The sequence below is a fragment of the Carassius gibelio genome, chromosome B23 (genome assembly GCF_023724105.1).
Source record: "Carassius gibelio isolate Cgi1373 ecotype wild population from Czech Republic chromosome B23, carGib1.2-hapl.c, whole genome shotgun sequence".
Lineage (NCBI taxonomy): Eukaryota > Metazoa > Chordata > Actinopteri > Cypriniformes > Cyprinidae > Carassius > Carassius gibelio.
This window is the reverse complement of record NC_068418.1, coordinates 9,227,410-9,248,647: the sequence shown is the minus strand read 5'-3', so window position 1 is coordinate 9,248,647 and position 21,238 is coordinate 9,227,410. Positions and strand designations below refer to the sequence as shown.

At 36.8% G+C, this 21,238-nt stretch overlaps 1 protein-coding gene across 2 annotated transcripts; it reads right to left on the bottom strand.

Annotated features, from left to right (window-relative positions):
• Positions 1 to 3,437: 3,437 nt before the first annotated feature.
• LOC128011041 (sodium- and chloride-dependent creatine transporter 1-like) lies at positions 3,438 to 19,551 on the bottom strand. 2 transcript variants are annotated; one of them, XM_052593074.1, is made up of 15 exons: positions 19,138 to 19,548; positions 17,711 to 17,980; positions 15,341 to 15,472; positions 14,857 to 15,130; positions 14,248 to 14,380; positions 13,438 to 13,572; positions 12,941 to 13,044; positions 12,248 to 12,372; positions 11,941 to 12,053; positions 10,382 to 10,522; positions 10,188 to 10,290; positions 8,914 to 9,014; positions 8,667 to 8,837; positions 7,501 to 8,366; positions 3,438 to 4,085 (listed from the first exon to the last, which is right to left on the bottom strand). In XM_052593074.1, the coding sequence occupies exons 1-14, from the start codon at positions 19,160 to 19,162 to the stop codon at positions 8,235 to 8,237; spliced, it is 1,959 nt and encodes a 652-aa protein (XP_052449034.1). In that variant the 5' UTR covers positions 19,163 to 19,548; the 3' UTR covers positions 3,438 to 4,085; positions 7,501 to 8,234. The 2 variants fall into 2 exon arrangements, with proteins under 2 accessions (XP_052449034.1, XP_052449035.1); XM_052593075.1 differs by lacking the exons at positions 3,438 to 4,085; positions 8,667 to 8,837 and having other exon boundaries at positions 7,507 to 8,366; positions 19,138 to 19,551.
• Positions 19,552 to 21,238: the final 1,687 nt, after the last annotated feature.

Below are 21,238 nucleotides of genomic sequence, written 5' to 3'. Positions count from 1 at the left end.
GAGAGGGTTTCTTACCACCTGGTGTTAAAAGCAAGCCGACAACCTTATTAAAACTTGTTGATTTGTTGAACTGTATATCTGTAAATAACATATATATAAGCTGTACATTCATAAATCTATTATATATATATATATATATATATATATATATATATATATATATATATATATATATTCTGATTCTGATTCTGATTTACCATGATGGATGGATAGTGTATTTTGATTAGGGTAGATATAATACTAAAATATGAAAAAATCAGTATCTGGGCATAGATATGGCGTGAACCATTTAAATATTGTTCATAGATTTTTTGTAAATGTGAAATAAATGTATTCAAAATTTCCTTCTGATTGTTGTTTTCCAGTGATGATATCGTTGTACCTGACCTTGCAAATTTTCTGGGTCCAGCGGAGACAATCGCTGGCTAGTTTTTTGACTACATCTCCCCGAGTCTTGCTTCACTATCGTCAAACCCGCCTGATCAAACAAGGTAGTACAGTTACCCCAAGGTTCAAAGTTGGACGTCACATCAGAGATAATGCTGAGATTTCCGCAGCTGACACACTGTCATGCTGAACAAGCAATAGCTAGAAAAGATGACCAAACAAAATGTTGTTGTGCTTTAACAAGTCCTAACAAAATACATTGTGCATGTTTAACACAATGTTGCCAGAATTCATCTTTAAAGTGTAAATGTTGAAATGTTAAAAGTCAGGAAAGTACTGTATGAATTCAGATCCTTGCTCTTTTTCCTCTGTAAATACTGTAATAATATAAAGCGAAACTAAAGTGTCTAAACTAATATTCACCTATTCCATTGTATGAGACAAAACTTCTGTTTCAGTGACGAAGTGCCCCTGTAGCTTTATATTTAGAAAATGAACTAGCAATGCCCAATTGGTGAACTACTCACTCATAAGTATTCTATCCAATTGATAGTCAAAGTTTGTGATAAATGATAAAAACTGGACTGTGATTTAGCCTGAATCATTTTCATGTAATTAATGTGATACAAAGGGTTCACAAAATAGGATGAAGTAAAATGCATTGAAAGTGAATTAAAGGGTCCACAAACACACACACACACACTCTCTCTCTCTCTCTCTCTCTCTCTCTCACACACACACACACACACACACACACACACAACTGTATTTGAGGCTGAGGAACAAGTTAGAATGTAAGTGAATGAAGTAACGTTTCCTCTGTGATATAGAGATTTGTGCAAAATCCAGTGCAAAATCTGCTCACATACAAAGCCCACTTAATAAACAATAAGTTGGAATATATTTATATTACTATATATATATATATATCCCCACCCCCCAAAACATCCAAAAATGTAATTATATAGGAATAGAAGTTGTTATACAAAGGCTTAGAAAGACATATCCACATATTTTCACATACAAAAGTGAATTATTTATATATATATATATATATATATATATATATATATATATATATATATATATATGTGTGTGTGTGTGTGTGTGTGTGTGTGTGTGTGTGTGTGTGTGTGTGTGTGTGTGTGCGTGTGTGTGTGTGTAACGAGGAGTCAGAGGCGTTCAGATCCATTTGCAGAACTTCCTAAAGAGAATGGTCATACAGGCAGAAATCAGGAACGGCGTCAGTATGTTAGGGATATCCAGAATCAAACTGTAACAAGCAGAGATCAGGGCAGGCAGCAGAGAATCAGAGTCGGTTTAAACAATCCAAGATCATACACGGGAAGAACAAACACTAGAAAAATGCTCTTAAATTTTAGACAGGCTAAACAAGACTTCGCAATGTGGAGTGAGTGTGCTGCTTATATGTGTGTGTATTAGCTGAAATGAGGTGCAGGTGTGAGTGCAGGTGTGTGTGTGTGCGTGCATGCAACCAGTAGCAGGAACCAGGCAGGATGGGAACTGGAGTTCTGAATGAGTCCTGAGTGGAGTGCCCTCTACTGAAGATCAAGGGCACTCCAACTGATTGTGACAATATATATATATACAACACACACACACACACACAAACGCATTTTCAGTCATCAATCAGCAGAGTGAGATATATTTGTTGCCTGTGCCGATATTTGGTTATTTTCGAGAAACTGTTAAAACAAATCCCAAATTTTAGGTACCAAAATTTATATTTCAGTCAGAATATTTGCACTCTGTAGTGCACAGTTTGTTTGAGGCACATGCCAGTCCTCCTTCAGTGAAGCCTGTAAAATTTAACGGAGACTCGCTTGCTGTCAGGATGAGCCTTTATTGTGCAAAAGGGAAATACTGGTTTAACTCTTTAACAATTACAGCTAAGCATTTAACTGTAGGATGAAATGTTTCAAACAGCCCATCTGTCACAGCACCTGGCAGACTTATTAAGCTATTTATAGTTTTCATGTGACATCACACTCTTATAGACACGCCCATCTGGAGCACATAATAATACTACTGTAAGACAGAGATATTACATGAGCACATTCAGTACAGGCCGTATGATGATATACAGGCAAACAAACGTGCCCAGAATTAAGACCAAATTCAGTGAAATCTCAAACAAGCACTACAAAGTAATAAAAAAACACAAAGTATAGATATAATTACTATTTAATAATGTTTACTTGAAATAGATAGATTAAACTTTCATCAAACACTTTCAGTTGGCTTGTAAAAGGAGTGTGAGGTTGTTGTGTTCCCTTCGCATTTACTCAGTTTTGACCAGCAGATGTCAGCATGTGGTTTAATACATTTAAATAAATTAGATAAATATAATTTAAATTATAAAGTTAATGTAAATGAATATATTTGTGATATTAGACGTTTAAGGACAAATTTATAAACAGCATGTTTGAATGATCGGAAGTTGTTTGCTCATTTCAGCAGTTAAAATGTGAAGTCCTTAAACTGTTACGTTTTTTTCTCAGAATTGCAAGATACAAATATTTTTCCTCTGAATTCTGAGTTTATGTATCACACTTTTTTTCCCTTTTTTTTATGTCACAGTGTTGTGGGGGCAAGAGTTTGTAAAGAGTTTATGGAGAAAAAGATATAACAATATGGCAATGTATCTCTCAGTTTTTTTTATTATTGATTTCATCCTGTCAGCTTCACTGACACAGTCACTCTGAAAACCGTAAGAAAGGGAAAGAAAGAGTTAAGAAAGGAATGAAGGAAGGACAGAAAGATAGTGAGAGAATTAATCTGCAGCTGCAGGGAGGGGAATACAGATAAGAAGCTTCAATGAAACTGACCTTGAGACAATATGTTATGACACACACTGAGACCTTGTTATCAGGCTCGCAGTTATAGGCATCCCTAAAAATTCTTATGATATATTCTTATTCACAGCTTTCTTTGATCATATTTAATAGGGTGCCATGACTGTATATATATATAATAATAAATTAAACTTTTATTTAAAAATGATCTATTAAAGTGATCGGAAGTGACTATAAAGATAGGCCTATGTAAAATATTTACAAATATTTCTATTTTATATAAATGCTGTACATCTGAACTATTAAAATAATATATCTCAGTTTTATATATTTAACATTTTGGATCTAAAAAGTCTTTCTTGGAACATTCTTTACAAATTATTAGATAATTTGCATAACGGTTTTACCAAACGAAATAAATGCACACAACATGAGTTGAGACTAAATTTATATTTTTTATTATTAATTAACCAACTCTCTGCTCCAAAACACTGCTGTAAGATCTCAGTGCAACGTAACAAACACAAACACATAATACTGAACAACATCAGCACACTGGCACATAACGGTCAAACACAAGCACGCATTATTATCTTGTGCGCCTGAGGCCTTCTTCTGAAATTTAATTACACTGAGAGAAGACCAGCATTATTACTGCATGACAGTTGAAATGCACAGGCTCTGCTGTGGCTGAAGTGGGATGACACTGTGTATGTTAAAGGGGTCATATGATGCGATTTCAATTTGTCCTTTCTCTTTGGAGTGTTACAAGCTCTTGGTGCATAAAGAAGATCTGTAAAGTTACAAAGACTTAAGTCTCAAACCCAAAGAGATATTCTTTATAAAAGTTAAGAGTCACTTCACCCCCTAAAAAGGCTCGTTCTAAAGGCTGGTTCACACGGCAGGATAATTGGGCCGATTTTAGCCCCGATTCAGCCCTTCCGACAATCTTAGGATGCTCCGATTATCGTAAAATAATCTGATCAAATATTCCTGCCGTGTGTGGTGTGTTAAGACTGCTCTCCTCTGCTCGGAAGAATGTCAGGACCGCTCCGATCTCAAATCGGGGATATCCAACATGTTGGATCAGGGGCGTGTCTAGGGGGAGGCTGGGGGAGGCAATGCCTCCCCTAGGATAAGCCCTGCCTCCCCTGAGAAATGATCTGTCCCTCTGATGATAAATTAATACTTTAAAGTGGATTGTTTTGTGCATATTTTTCCATAGCTTGCAGATGGGTCTGATCCAACAAAAATCAAGTTTGGCGCTGTTTGACAGTGCGCGCGCTTCGGGGGTACGCGCTGTTTACCTGGCAGAGCTTTAAAGCAGTGTCGTGTCCAGAAGCCAAAGGGTGGCAAGAAAATTAGATTTGCCAACCCAAAACAGCGTTTGGGATCGAAGTGCATTGACAGCTGAACAGCCTGATTTTGTCCTCGATTTCTGCCGAGGGTAGGATGTTAATAGTTTTGGTTGTGGGCGATAAAAATGTCTCCACAGTCTGCTTTCGAAGAAATATCGTTGCATTGTGTGCTGCGCACATTCTATCAGCTGCAGTTCTGGCCCAGCGGGATTAATATACTGCGACATACATTAACATCACAGTTAACTCATTCACATTTTTTTCATCTGTTTAAATCCTTACTGGTTATTTAAACGTTTAATTCGTGTCCTTTTCTGACGTGCGGTTTTTCTGAGCACAAAGTGCGGCCCGAAAACGAAAAAGCCCTTCGAACTGTGCCTGATTACTAAGTTATGTTGTGTGCTAATACTGTCAAAACACACAAGGTTTGTGTATAGACTCATATGTTTAAAACGAAAGTAAACAACTGAAAGAAACAGATGCATGTCTGAATATTAGAGGCGCGCAGGTCTTAAAGGGACAGTAGGCTACATGCTGCCGTGTGAATTAAAGGGATAGATCACACTAAAATTTTATTTCTATCATTTCTGTTCTATTTCTATTTCTGTTTATACACTCACATGTTGTCCAAAACCTATATTAACTTATTTCTTGTGCTGAAAGCAAAATAAGATATTTTGAAAAATTAGGATAACCAAACAGTTGCTGGTCCACATTGACTTTTATAGTAGGGGGAAAATTACTGTGGAAATCACTGTGAACCAGCAACTGTTTGGTTTTCCACCTTCTTCAAAATAGAGTTTATGTTTAGTAGAAGAAGGAAACTCATTCAGATTTTTTTTCTTCACTATTTAAATTTTTGGGTGAATTATATGTTAATGAAACAACAAACACACAGAGAAAAATCAAGACTCTATACTCTTGACTGAAAAACTTTAATTCAGTTGCTTTAATAGGAATCAGTGTATATAGTTTTTATTTTTATATTTGTTCATTACATTTTTTTAATGCTCCTGCTAAATACACCCCTTGTACATGAAAATGAAGCACTTTATTTGTATAATATCTGTATTTGTAATGTGTATCTTTGTTCTCATTTTTTAATAACAAAGATAAAATAATGACAAAGATTTTCATCCATGCACTTTGGCCTAAATATCTGCCACACTCTTTCATATTTTGTTACCTTAAAAGGCTTTATAATAGGGAAATTAGTTTGGCTGTGATGCTCAAACAGCTTACAAAATAGAAAAACCAACATGACAAAGAATCAGGATAAAATCATGGTATTTTCTGAAAAAAAAAAATAATAATTGTTCGATTTTTATTATATCACCCAGCCCTGTGGGAGACCAAACCCATAGACTCCAACCCCCCATAAAATAATAATAATATTTGCCTATGGCAAGCACCACTAATAAAAAAAAAAAAAAATGAAACTATATTTAAAAAAAGTTATGTTGCCTCTGCTAATCATATCATAATTGAAATTCTTATAGTTTTACAAAAATAGCTTTTATTTCAACCTTCTAAATCTCCTGACACCTTGTAGCCGAATATATTCCTAGGCCTACGTATTTACATTTATTCATTTAGCAGACACTTTTATCCAAAGCCACTTACAACCACAGAATAACATTCAAATACTGTTCTCATACTGTTCAAATGAGCATATCAAAAAAATTTTTTACCTGGGGCCGCATTCACAAAGAAACTTATAAGAGGCTACAAGTAGCTCCTAACTGGCGAATTTAAGAGAAACTCCTACAAATAATGACTGCTAATGTGTTTTACAAAGAGTAATTCACGAAGCATTTCAGCCCTAAAAGTAGCATCTACTTCTGGACCAGCTTAAAAGAAGAAACAAATTAATTAACCTCCTGTCTATACAAACCTGATGTAAGATTCATTTAAAGAACTCTCTTGTCCTTCTCGGTAACCTACTTGTGTAACACGTCTTCTCACAAGCAAACACCTGTCTCTCATTATCAGGCAAACACCGTGATCTGTTATATATATTAATCTGTCATATCTGTTGACCTGGTTTAACTTTTATGTGATAGCCCTATAGTCTAATAGGGGCCCTGTGCCTATCTCTGGGTTCCTGGCTTAGAAAAAGATATGCATTAAAAAAGATTGTGTGTAATATAGCTTAATTTTGAGCCGATATTTTCAATTGTCTATGTTGCCCCCCCAAACAAGCCAAATGCCCCCCCAAACATGACATCCTGGTAACCCCTCTGTGTTGGATTTATTTTGCCCGATTTCTTCTCGTGTGTGGTGTCCCCCGAGGACAAACAATCACGCAGCCTGTGGACTGTGGCGTGTAGCCAATCAGAACGCGAGGTGACGAGGCAGTGATAGTACCGGGAAACAAAATCAAAACAGCCGGCGTATATAATATAACAAATACAAATAAAGTCGATGGGCATAACTACATCCACAACTGCAGTCCACCAGAGTACATGGAAACTAATATATGAACGTTTATTTCAACGGTTATTAATCTGTGTAGTACGTAACAACATTTCTATGAGATAAAACAACAACTTATCTCCATATCACGATATAGCAAGTATAGTCCATGCTCGCGTCGTCTCCACCTCTTTGACCATCGCCTTTTCTTATTTTTCTTATGTTTTTTTTCCCGTTAAAAACAAAGCACAAACTATGGCCACTGCATCCTCTTCGTCCACCATGATTGTTTACTCTAAAGTCACGTTTGATCTCGAGGGATTTTGCGAGATTTCCCGTCTGACCTGGGAATGCTCGGGAGTCAAATCGGTTCGTGTGTGATGTGTTGATATTGCCGTGTGGCTGCACACCACACACGGAGCGACCAAAACTGTTAGACCCGTGATTTTTTATCGCCGTGTGTGGGGTCTCTCAGGTTTGGAAAATCTGCGGACAATTTTAAAATCGTCCCGTGTGAACGAGGCCTAACATGCCCCCACATCTGACTCACAGTCTGTAAGTATGTTTTCATATTTAAAGAATTTACCACAGATGAGTTTTGAGGAGTGCAGAGTAGCGCTTGTTGTTTGTTGTTTCTCAGATCACAAATGCAGACATGGTTTTATGTTTACGCAGCGGGATACGCAACACAGTGCGTAAAAAGACAGTATAAGTCATTATAATCAGTAATTTTGTGCTAACTCCTGCAACAAATGCTTAGTTCGTAATGGGTTTTATTGGTTTTGTCTGGTCGTGCTGGAAAACGGCATCACAGTGAGGTGAGGGGCATAACATTTCAGTCACACACTTTAGGTATTCAGCCAGTAACAACGCACTGGATAGCTGGCCAATCAGAGAACACCTCGCTTTTCAGAACGATGAGCTTTGTACAAATCGACGCATTGTAGAAAGGCAGGGCATAGAGGAGAATCAATAATGTATAGTATTTGGAAGATAATGTGTGTTTTTGTTTGTTTGTTGTTTTTTTTACTTAAAACCACATAAACATATTGCATTCCACCAAATACACAAAATAATGTTCTTTTTAGCAATGTCATATAACCCGTTTAAAGGCATATAGGTGCTTTGCTGTGCAGTATGGACTTGACTTGAATGATTCTCTTACTCATAACAGAGCAAACACCACTGTGTGTGTGTGCGTGTGTTTGCAGGGCAGTGTTTTTCTGTATCTGATCATTTGCTAGTGCTGGCCAGGATATTAAATGACACTTTCATATAACAGTGTGTTTTTATTCTCTTCTGCCTTTGGTAGAAGTCTGGCTCCATTCTCAGGTGGAAGGAACTCGAGGTGATGTCGACCCCAGACAGGTGTCGTCAGATGCTGCCAACGCTGAACAGAGAAACACAGTCACACAAACTGAACATCACTGCATCCTACAACACACCACAGATTCATCCACTCAGATTCAACTACTTGGGGGGTAACTACAAGTCATTTGGCATCAAAGGAGTCATCAGTAAATAAAACAAAAAATATACATATAAAAATAAATATTTACTAAAATAAAAGTATACTACTTTATCTACCACTAAAACTACTCATAGAGATCATGTAGCTTTTAGCTTGCTATGCTACAGAGTAGTTTATTGCATGGTAAGCGAAGAAGCAGCACACACGCGACAGTCGTACCTCGATGAGAGAGCCTTTGCAGTGCAGCAGTTTGTAGAGGACGGTGAGAGGAATGCAAAGCATGGATGAGAGAGCGAGAAACCAGCCCAGCACCTCACCCCACCACGGGTACACATACACCGCATTATACACTAATCGCTTGTAGTTGACCACATGAAAGAAGAAAACACCCTGCCAAACACACAAACACCCCTTTAAGACCCTCTCAAGAATACGAAACCCCATGTTGATCCATTATTGCACTCACCATGCATACTACCGGAGTGACATAAGACCAGCACCACTTCATATACGGCAGAGGACGATAGCCGATCATACAGGCCACATCGTCCATGAAGCGATCAGCGCCTTCAGAGAGAGTCAGAGACCGAGAGTGAGCTGTTTTTATGGGTTATCACAAAGACTATATGTGTATCTGCATGCTCACTAAGATTCTCCCAGGTATGACGTGTTCCTGAATCAATACACTTGTTGAAATGGGAAAACGTTCCAATAAAACAGGGCTTCCCAAACTTTTAAGTAACCAAACCCCTTCAATGCAAATATTTACTTTATGTATGAGATTTTAAGTTAGTATTCCAGTTATTTAACATATATTTGCATATTCCCAGCAAGCTTATTATAGTCAAGATAAAATAAAAACATAAAAATGTTACTTTAATTAAAATACATGTTAATTAAAATAAAATTATATATGTATATATATATATATATATATATATATATATATATATATATATAACTAATTTAATGTTGTTGCCAAAGCATTTCTCATTTTCATTTTTTTGGTTCATTTCATATAAATTAAAGTATTGAAATGTAATAAAAATTATGTAAAAATGTAAAATAATTTTTTAATGTAAAATAACTATAAAATTACTAAAACTTTACCTAAATTTATAAGAACAGTGAAACAAAACAAAAAAAACTGAAAACCAAGTAAAAAAAAAAATATATACAACTATATACAAATTATAAACTATATAAAAATTTAAACGTTCAAAACGTTAATCTTTTCACAGGACACATGCAGTTGTGCCTAAAAGAGTTAATCTTGCACACATTACATTCCTAAAGCTGCTCTGAAAACACTTTCATAAACTGGACACGTGTAAATGAACACAGCGCCGCATTTCTCTCTGAACATGACTAACTATATACTTTTTTAATAAAATCACAGCCTGTGATTTGATGATCATAATTTGGTAAGCACTATTTCAGTTCTATTTCAAATGATTGTGCAGTAGTCCCATTTGTTTCAATCAAATGTTACATCTGAAGTTCCCTTATAAAGCCCCATTTTGGAAACACTGTTCATTTTAGGGTCAGGTTTGGGGTAATCGGGTAATCCATCATACACCAGTCTGGGCTATCATGGAAATTCCAACTGGTCTTTTAAGCAGGGTTGAATTTTTGTAAGGATTATGTTTGTTAGGAATGTTATTGCAGGACCAACAAAATATGTTGATTCGGGAACAGGTCCTACTTGGTCTCTGTGTTTGCATGGCTACAGATTTTTACCGTACACCCAGGCCACCACCACACACTCCCAGAAGGCCTGCCAGAGCAGAGTTATCCCACTCGCAGAGTAATAATCAAACAGCTGGAACACATACATCCCTCCCTGTACAGAGAGAGAACGTAACCAAAAAAACACGAGGACACTGATATGAACTCTATTGTATGATATACCTCACCTTCAGCCTCAGACGTACCTGTGTTACCATGGAAAGGTCAATCGTAAAACAGGTAAAGCAGCATATTGCGACAACAACTTCACGACGCTGAGAGCCGAGGAATGATTTTGGGGGCAGCATGTCCATTATTCCAGTAATAAAGCCCTCAACACCAACAAACTGAGAGAGAAAAATGAATCTTGTTGATGATCTAACTGAGAAATATGTGGGCAACAAGGACATCTGAATGTGTCTGACCTTGTCAAACATTGTTGCTAATCTAAGAGCGCTACAGCTAATCCAACGCACTGTGTGAACATTAAGGCGCTGTTCACAGGATGGGTTCTCGCATTCCTGTGCTGTTTTTTAATAGTTGCTTTACATACACATGCGTCACACTGACAGAGATTGCATAGCTGGAGGTTTGTGGGCTGCTGGACTGTCGCTGGCTAATATATCTTTCTAATATATCTAGCATTTCATCACTGCGTGTAAGGTTACACTTGAGAAAAAGACGTGTGTTTACTTGTATTGAATGTGCTTTTGTAGTGTACTTCAAATCTTAAAGGTACATTTTAAAAACGACTTGTACATAAATATGAGTCTTTGGATGGAAACATAGCGTATGTCCTTGGATCCATGAACGTTTCTCTCAGTATGCAGTCTCACAGTCTGAAGTGTGTCACACATGCTAATTTAGCGAATCATCTTTTCGTCGGATAAGAACACGCAGTCTCATGAATAAGTGTGAGACACCGATGCCTCATCGAAGTGATATTGCTGCGTTCCAGAATACTCTAAATTAGTATTTTTTCCCACCTCATCCGTTAAAATATCATCTGGAACACTGCTTGAAGTCAGATATCTGACCTGTGAACTCTGCTAAAATCTGTCTGGGGTTTCATGAGCCTTTAACACACTTAAGTACACTTTAAGAAGTGCACTTAATCTTTTGCTGTGCTTTAATGTACACTTATTTTGAGGTGTTGAGTAACATACTAAAGCACATGTAAAGTACTTGATTATAATTTGAATTGAACTGTAGTGTATAACTTGATATTATATTAAGTATTAATGTAATATATTTTAAAATATACTAAATTGAAACTTAATCATTATAAATGCTTAATTACTCCTTTAAATAAAATATTCAGAATACAAAGACTTACACATTTAAATAGTAATTTAGACAGTAAATGTTATAATGTATTTTATATATTATACATTTTATTTAGAAGTATATTTTAGTTTATTATGAATAATAGTCAGTACATTCAGCAAAGCCATATTTCAAAGACAACAGAATTATGAAATTAGACATAAAGATGTACTCAATCCTACTTGAGTGGGTCAAAAAAGCTATGTAATTGCATTTAATATAAATTTACACTATAATATATTTTAATTTAATTGCACTTAACATGCAAATAGGTGTCTGAAAATTATTTTTATTTAGATTATTACTTTTGAAGTATATTATTTACTATTTAAATGCATGCTAAAGTGTACTTCTTTTACACTGCTTTGCTGAATTTACTCACTTATACACTTATACTCTGTTTCAGATCTTTGTTGTAAATGAGTGGGTGGAGCCTCACCTGACTGTCCAATCCCAACACCAGAAGCATGAGAAAGAACAGCACCGCCCACAGCGGCGCTAAAGGCATCAGCGACACGGCTTTTGGATAGGCAATAAACGCTAAACCAGGACCTGACAAAAAAAAAAACAGTTCCACATGTTTATGTACCATGGCATGGCATGGTATTCCAAGGTGTTTAAGAATAGGATGGCACTATTCTAGTACCACGTCCAAAGTTCTACTGCAGTAGTATGGTTCTTTTTGTTCATGCAGTCAAAGAGAATGAAGCAACGGAGAGTGTAATGAGGACAGATGCATATCTCACCACTTTCTGCCACATTACTGATGTCAACGCCTTGTTCGGCCGCCATGAATCCCAAAACTGAGAAAACCACAAATCCTGCAAAAAAGCTTGTGCCGCTGTTTATGAGACCCAGAATAAATGCATCCCTACAGTGAGAGAGAGAGAGGGAGAAATCATCGTGGGATTAGCATTGAAGGAGAACACGCAGTTCGCAGGGTTAAACTGGGTGGATGATGAACTCATGCAACCCCTGATCTCTGATCCGATCACATGCATGCAAACACACACGCACTACTGGCCCACAGGGATGCTGCGGGATTATGAAGCCATACAGAAAAAACATTTTGGCCTGGAGGCCTTTGTTTCGTTACTGTTTGTTTACAGGCAAAACAACAACACAATACTACACATGCAGTGAGTCCAAAAGTCTGAAACATTGTTAGACTGATCATATCATTTGCACTGAAAGATTCACATCATTTAGAGTGAAAATTTATGTTACATTAAATATTAGAAACTTTTCAATAAAGTACCTTTGGTAAAAACGTTACATTGTTAAAAATGTAAAGATTAATTTACAGTCCTTGTGTCCATCTATACATTATGCAAATCAATTGCAATTCACACTTATCTGCTCTTATACAGTGTAATGATCCCAAATTTGAAATATAACATCATGAAATGATCCCTGTGTGTGTGTGGTATTTTGCTCACTGGTAACAGTTGTTGTTGAATCGGTTGTAGCTCCCAAGAGCCGTCAGGGCCCCCAGACCGATAGCATAAGAAAAGAAGATCTGTGTGGCAGCATCAATCCAAACCTGCCATCATAACCATCAAGACAACAGCAATTATAAAACCATGTCACTTGCCTTTTGCTTTAAAAACACAGTACACAAGTGAATCTTTGCTTACTGTTGGATCTTAGTCCTGTTTACTCTTGAAAACACTCGCATCTTTTACTTGACCGGCCAGAAATATAAAGTTTGTAGCATGCTTTAATTGAGATAAATTATTAAATAAATAAATTATAAAATAAGTGAAGCATTTGTTGTCATACTGTTTTCGCCAGATTTGATTCACAATTTATTTAAGCCAAAACGATTCTTTAAAAAACCCGTTCTGATAATACTTTACATTATATTTTTATTTCTGCAACGTTTAATTGCTGAGACGTGGTCTGCAGCACAGAATCCTCTCACACATGCTCTCACCTGTGCCTCTGAGAGTTTGCTCCAGTTTGGTTTCAGGTAGTAAGTAATGCCGTTAAGAGCTCCTGGCAGTGAGACCCCATGAACAAACAAGACCACCAGGACCAGATACGGGAACACCGCCGTGAAATATACAACCTGCACACACATTACTGTACTGCTCAGATTTATTCAGCTAAACCACCGTAGCTCCTGAAATGAGTATTACGGTCTGAATCATTACAGATTTATAATTACTATCACTGTTCGAAATCTTTTCTCTGACTGTCGCGCACACACACGCACACACACGCACACACACACACACACACACGCACACAGATCTGTGGGGAGAGCTAATAATCAGCTTACATGGCCAGTGCTCTGGCTTTTGATCTATTTTCTCATGTTCCCAACAAACATTCATAATGGTTCGGCTGATGTGTGTACAGTAAGGGATAATGTAGAGCCAGCCATCATTACTGCAAAATAAACCCTAGCAGTGTGATCAGTACCCAGACGTGAAGCAGATAATGAGCATCTGACTGTACATTATCCCAGTTATTACACAGCTACTTATCAAATAAATACATTAAATATTGATTTGAGTACTTGTTGATTAGCTTAAAACTTCCAATAACAACAGCCCATTACAGAGTTATGACCATTACAACATTCAAGACAATCAACAAAGGAAACGCTGCCTAATAAAATTCACATTTGTTGTAACATTATGAACGTCTTTACTGTATTGTTTGATCACTTTAATGCCTCCTTGGTGAATAAAAGTATTAATTTACTTTCACCATCTTTCACAAAACACAACATTTGTACCTTTCCAGCGGACTTAACACCCTTCCAGATGCAGAAGTAGACGATGACCCACGTTGCAAGCAGACACAAGACCAAGTAACCGCTGATGTCACCCACCTCATCCAAACCGCCAGACAGACGGAGGACTTTACGCCTGATCAAGAAAGAAACGCTGTGTCAAACTAAAGATAACACTAACTTAGCCATTCCCAAAATAAAGCAAAAAGGTCTTAATGAGAATGACCATGCAATAATACAATTGTTATCACAGCTAAAGAACACCGACAGACACAAAACAGCAAGGCCTTCCTGCTTTCTACAAACAGTTCATACATGAAAAGATAATACATACAAATAGGTAATACACAAACAGTTGACGGTAGCCATTGACTTCTACAGTATTACTTAAGTCATAGGCTACAGATAACGGAGTGACGAAATATCTTCTTTTGTGCTTAACAGAAGAAGCTATTTCAAGGTTTTCAACTTGGGGGTGAGTAAATGACAGAATTTCCATTTTTGGGTGAAGTGTCCGTCTAAGAGCTTCACTAGCTAACATTTGCTCATCAAAATAAATACAAATCTGTGCCAGGGCCTAATCAGATTGGAAAACACTTCAAAGACACTTACTCCCAGAACTCCATAACAGATGATCTCAGCCCCGTGTGCTCCAGACAGCTGTTGTTGAGCGAGGAGACGTTGGGAGGGGAAGAGGACAGCGACTGATTGAGACACACGCGGCTGAAGTTAGTGGTACAGTTGACAGTGTTCCACTCATGCCCACATGTGGCCCACGGCAGAGGGGAGGTGAAGGAGTGAGCCAGAAAATACAAGCCCCACACCAGAACCATGATGTAGTAGGTGTTGCAGAAGAACACGATCACCATTGATGCCAATCCAAGCCCTGGAGGAAAGAAAGATACTGCCCTTCTTCACCCTTCTACTTCATATGCATCACGCTGGATGACATTAAAGCCAGACAGATCAATATTCCATTATAAATCGACATCAATATTCAATAACAAATTTGCCATTAAAAATGAAAGATAATTGATGGTAGGATGAGGGTTGGGATTTCAAATACAAACATTTTTGTCTGTTAATAATACTCCACCTTTAAAAAGAGGTGCAATGTTCCATGTGGCGACTCCACCCTGTTTCATGAACTGACCCAATGCAATCTCCAGGAAGAACACGGGAACACCTCCAACAAACACCATCAGGACATAGGGGATCAGAAACACGCCTGCAACACACAGGAAATCACAAGATGTTGCAAACGGAGTCCGAAATTTTCATCCTTTCATTAAAAATGAACACAGTTTCACGTTGTGTCAATCATGTTTACACACTGCCTCCGAAACTTTCATCCGTCATAAATTTTAAAAAAAAAGGAAATTATTATCAGGTTCAATTTTCTGCATTTTTGAATCTATAGCATGCATTTTCTTAGGAAAGGATGACGAATGTGAAAAAATGTATGCAAAATTTCGGACTCAGTATGCAAGGACCTTTAAGCAGACTTTTAAAATGCTTACAGAAATAGTATACTTAAGCTTGAACTGATTGTAATGATTTTGGACACTTTTGTTAATTACCCTTTGATTTACTCACCCTCCAAACATCCTAGGTGAATATGCCTTTCTTTTTTCAGACCATTTCAATTGGAGTTATATTAAAAATGTCCTGGCTCTTCCAGGATTTATAATGGCAGTGAATGGTGGTGGAGGTTTTGAAGCCCAAAAAAGTGCATCCATCCATCATGAAAAGTGCTCCACATGAAAAATATCCATATTACTTCATAAACCATAATATCTAGCTTCCGCCAACAGTTGTACACACTTTCACTAGAGATGTTTTAAATATGGATATTTTTATTTACACCAATGCATCGCTTCACTTCAGAAGGCCTTAATCAACCCTCCGGAGCCATGTGGAGCACTTTTTATGCTGGATAGATGCACTAGATTGGGCTTCAAAATCTCGACACCCATTCCCTGCCATTATAAAACTTGGAAGAGCCAGGACAGGTTTTAATATAACTATGATTGTATTCGTCTGAAAGAAGAAAGTCATATACAAGTTAAGATGATTGAGGGCGAGTAAATCATAGGATAATTTTTTTTTTTTTTTTTTTGGGGGGGGAGCATACTATCCATTTAAGAAAACTCTTAAAATGTAGTCTGTAAGAGAAAGACCGAAATAGATTAGGTCTGCATTGCAAGTCATGTTAATTACAGACAGATAACATACCCAATGTTTAGTATCAGCTCTATAGAAACAACAGACTCAGGCATTTTATGAAACTAATGCAGACTTATTGACACGCTTCAGCTGGCAGTAAAGGGGAAACAAAAAAGCTTATAACTCTGAGTGACATTCATCACCACCTACATGCGTCAGAAGAGCTGCGCAGGTGGTTAATGTTACGAGAGAAGGAGAGGAGAACAAAGAACAGAGTATCACTTCTTCAACCTTTGATAAACTTAGGCCATGAACAGTAGACAGCCATTGTCCTTCTTCTTTCTTCCTGTCTGTCAGGCCCACGTTTATTTTTCTCAGCGCTTTGACCTTCTAAATTATCTCTACTGGCAGATTCTTCATTACGTCAGATGACTTAGTTTATTAGTGTTAAAGGAACAGTTCATCCCAAAAATGTAAATCTGAAAATGGACTCACCCTCAGGCCATTCAAGATGTAGATGATTTTGTTTCTTCATCAGCACAGAATTGCAGCACTACATCACCTGCTCATCAATGGATGCCCTGCAGTGAATGGGTGCCGTCAGAATGCGAGTCCAAACAGCTGATAAAAACATCACAATAAACCAAAAGTAATCCACACCACTCCTGTCCATCAGTTTACAGCTGGGGAAGTGGAACACTTCAAATGCATTATTAAGATGTTTGTAACATTCTGTCCATAATATTGCTTTCTCCAATGAAAATGTTTTTGTCTGAGTCAGAAATATACATTGAGAGAAATATATAGATCAAGTAAAAAACTGTTCAGACCTAGTTCAGATCTAAACAAACACATTGGTGGATTTTGATGTGAGAGGACCACAGGGGATGACTTTTTCACTGGAGGAAGCTATTATGAAGTTAAAACAAATAAGACACTAAACACTTAACAATACATTAATTGATGGACTGGATTGCTTGTGGATTATTGTAATATTTTTATCAGTTGTTTGGACTCTCATTCTGACGGCACCCATTCACTACAGAGGATCTATTGATGAACAAGTGATGTAATGCTTCATTTCTAAAAATCTGTTCTGATGAAGAAACAGACTCATTTACATCTTAGTTAGTCTGAGGGTCAGCAACTTTATTTTTTTAAATCAGGATCAATAGATCAATAATTGGGTATAGAAAGGAAAGTCTCACATTTTCAATTTGGTCTCAAGACATTTAGACCCCACTCCATGTATCAGTTCGGTTAAATATAATGTATCTGTGCCTGACTGTATTTATCTCACCTCCTCCATTCTTATAACAGAGGTAAGGAAATCTCCAGACGTTTCCAAGGCCAACAGCAAATCCAACACAGGACATGATGAAGTCCATCTGCCTGCTCCAGGTTTCTCGTTCTGAATGCCCCAGCTCTGTGTTGGGGTCACCGCTCTCCATCAAACCCACACAAACTCTGGGCTCAGCAACCTCCGCACCGGACCCTTCAGTCTCTGACACCAAAGGACGGACGACTTCTGCTTCCTCCTGAGACTCATCCTCACACGTGCCACCATCATCTGAGAGAGAGAGAGAAAAACACCACTTTGTGAAAACTTGACATTTCTTTTGCTTTAATAACAGCAAATCTTTAACTGATATAACTCCAGTAGTTTGTAATAAAATGTAAAAATCTGATATCACAAATTTGCATATTTGATTTAAATAGTTAATATATATATATGTGTGTGTGTGTGTGTGTGTGAACCAGTCATAAATTGCACGGGGATATTTGTAGCAATAGCCAACAATACATTGTATGGGTCAAAATTATCAATTTTCTTTTATGCCAAAAATCATAAGGATATTAAAGATCATGTTTGTAAATATCCTACCGTAAATGTATCAAAACTTAATTTTTGAATAGTAATATGCATTGCTAAGAACTTTAAAGGTGATTTTCTCAATATTTAGATTTTTTTTTTAATCCTCAGATTCCAGATTTCCAAATATTGTCCTCCTAACAAACCATACATCAATGGAAAGCTTACTTATTCGGCTTTCAGTTGATGTATAAATCTCATCTTTATGAAAAAAACTGACCCTTATGGTTTTGTAATTCAAGGTCATATATACATACATATACATATATACATATATATATATATATATATATATATATATATATATATATATATATATATATATATATATATTAATTAATTAATTAATTGCATCCAAAATTAAAAAAAAATTTGTTTGCATAATGTATGTGTGTGTCCTGTGTATATTTTTTATGTATATATAAATACACACACATGCATGTATATATTTCAGAATAATATGTGGTTTATATATTAAATGTATTTGTTTAGAGTATAATTATATTAATATAAATATAGACATGTAAATATTTTCAAAATATATAATGTATGAATGTGTACTTATATACATAATATATTCACACACTACACACACACATATATATAATGTAAACAAAAACGTTTATTTTGGATGCGATTAATGGTTTGACAGCACTAGTAAACAACACATGGAGAGACTCTGGATCCTGTCTGTATTTTTAATGGAAAGATACATTACGCAAACACCAGTCTGATTCAATCGATTTACAGATTACACTTTATATCAGGTCTATGTAAACACACAGTTATTAAGGTGTTATTCCTGTTATTATCAATATGTATGTACACAAACAAGCATATGAAGTCATTCTTACTGGAGAAGTGCTCTTCTGGAGACATGCCGCGCGCCCGAGAATCTACGAATAACGGTTCTTCACCTTTTATTGTTTTTTAATTCCCGCTGTGCAGCACTTCACCGTGGGACTGCTGTCTGATTGTTTGTGTGAAACGGATCTTCTGCAGAACGTTGACAAGATTGATCTCCAAATGATAATAACGGACGTGCGTCGCTGGTAATTAAAAGGGTCTCAAAAGCAGTCGACAAAGCACTTGAAGGTAAGCCTGAAGAATCGCATGGATGTTGGTTAAACGCGAATGATAGTACGTGTTAAAGCATCTCCCGGTGCGATGAAGTGATATAAGGGCAAAGCAGGAGTGAGGTTGCGTCTGTGTCGCTGGACACTGATCTGAGCATCAGCGGCGCTCAGCTGCAGCGTCCCGGTCCTGACGCTCGGCGCTGCGCTGTGATTGGCTGAGGAATGTGCGGTCGTCTGTGATTGGCTGATGTCCGACGTTATCAGACGCAGACGCGCACCTGACCAAAGCTGCGTACTGACTCCGATTCTGATTCTGCACGATACACTATTCATTTGTTAACACGGAGAGTTAGAAGATGTGTTGGAGAGTTGCAGAGCTAAGTGCTCGTCGTCAGAGTAAAATCTAAAAAGAAATGCGCCGAGTGCTGAGTATTAGCTTGACCTGGTGAAAAATGAAGAATAAATGTTGTTTGGCAAAAGGAACGTGACTGATGTTCCTTTCTGTTGAACTTATCATGGCCGATTACCTTTAGACTTTCAATATGTTATGCAAATTAATTAACTGATTTACTTAGATCTGTTTGTAAAATCTGACTTTATTTTAAGTGGGTGCATATGAGTGGATCCACACAAGTTTGTGGAAATTGTGTAATATTTAAAATTATTTTTAAAACTATTCCAAATCGTTTAAGTCATTTAAAAGTACGTTCTTGTAATTAAGTGAATTATTTTAAAGTTTAAAGTTTTTTTTTTCATTTTGTTTAGTCATTTTACCCAATCAATATTCATTTATTAATCTGAGATGAAATACCACAAGACACTTGTGTAGTAAAAATAAAAAGCTTTTAATTAGCTGTGCTAAACATTAAAAGTGTAGATCTTATTTAATAAAATATGAATTCATTTCTTCTTCTTCTTCTTTTTAACCTCTCTTAATACACTCAGTGTCCAGTTTGATGTCAAAACACATTTTAAGATCTTCTCTAGTAGTTACAATGGGCCTAAATAACCCCCTTTAGACTTATTGTACCCTACTATACTATTAAAATAGTTTGCATTGTACTTCAGGGCATACAAAAGATCTTTTGCCTTTGCAAAGCTCAAGGGTACTCACAAAGGAGTATAGAATTCATACATAACAAATACAAGCATAGCCAAACAGCCGTGAGAACGTGTTTAGTCAGTCACCAAAGGCCCCCAAATCCCATAGACTCTGTATTAAGCCTCAAGATCCAAATGGTATTAAAGGATTTTTTGCAATAATGGCTTACATGCAGTTCTAGTGAGTTCCCTCAGCAGCTACAGCACAGGAGAACTGTGTGTGTGTGTGTGTGTGTGTACAGTACCTTCGGGTAGCACATTTGAAAGTGTTTTCTTTTGAATAAGGCATGTGTCATCTAAAGTGGCAACATTCTGAGAATATAGCTCTCTGTAATAAAAACAAATGGAAGGTTACTGAAATGAACAGAAATTGTTAGAATCTGTTGTGGATAAGTCTTATGAGTCTCATGAGATTGAAATCCTCTAAATTATTACTGCCAGTTCTGTTTTTGGACAGATGTTTTGTGAGCAGAACAATCAGTATGTTGTTCAACAACAGTAAGGTCCATTGAACACTTTGTATTTCGAATCCCTCACAGCCTGGCTATCATACCTGTCAAAAATTAAAGGGGTCATATGATGCATTTTCAAGTTTTCCTTTTTCTTTGAAGTGTAACAAGCTGTTTGTGAATAGATAAGATCCCTAAAGTTGTAAAGACTAAAGTCTCAAACCCAAAGAGATATTTTTCATCAAAGTTAAGACTCGTCCACAGCCTCCTGAAACAGCTCATTCAAACACACCCCACATGTTTACATCACAATGTGGGAAGATTTGCAT

What these genes read in the sequence shown, in the direction of transcription:
- LOC128011041 (XM_052593074.1), bottom strand. Translation starts at nt 19,162, where the DNA reads ATGTCTCCAGAAGAGCACTTCTCCA. An exon ending in TTCAACAACAACTGTTACCA is followed by an intron (nt 12,373 to 12,940) that starts GTGAGCAAAATA and finishes CTCTCACTGTAG; the next exon opens with GGATGCATTTATTCTGGGTC. An exon ending in TGTTGGGATTGGACAGTCAG is followed by an intron (nt 10,523 to 11,940) that starts GTGAGGCTCCAC and finishes TTTCTCTCTCAG; the next exon opens with TTTGTTGGTGTTGAGGGCTT.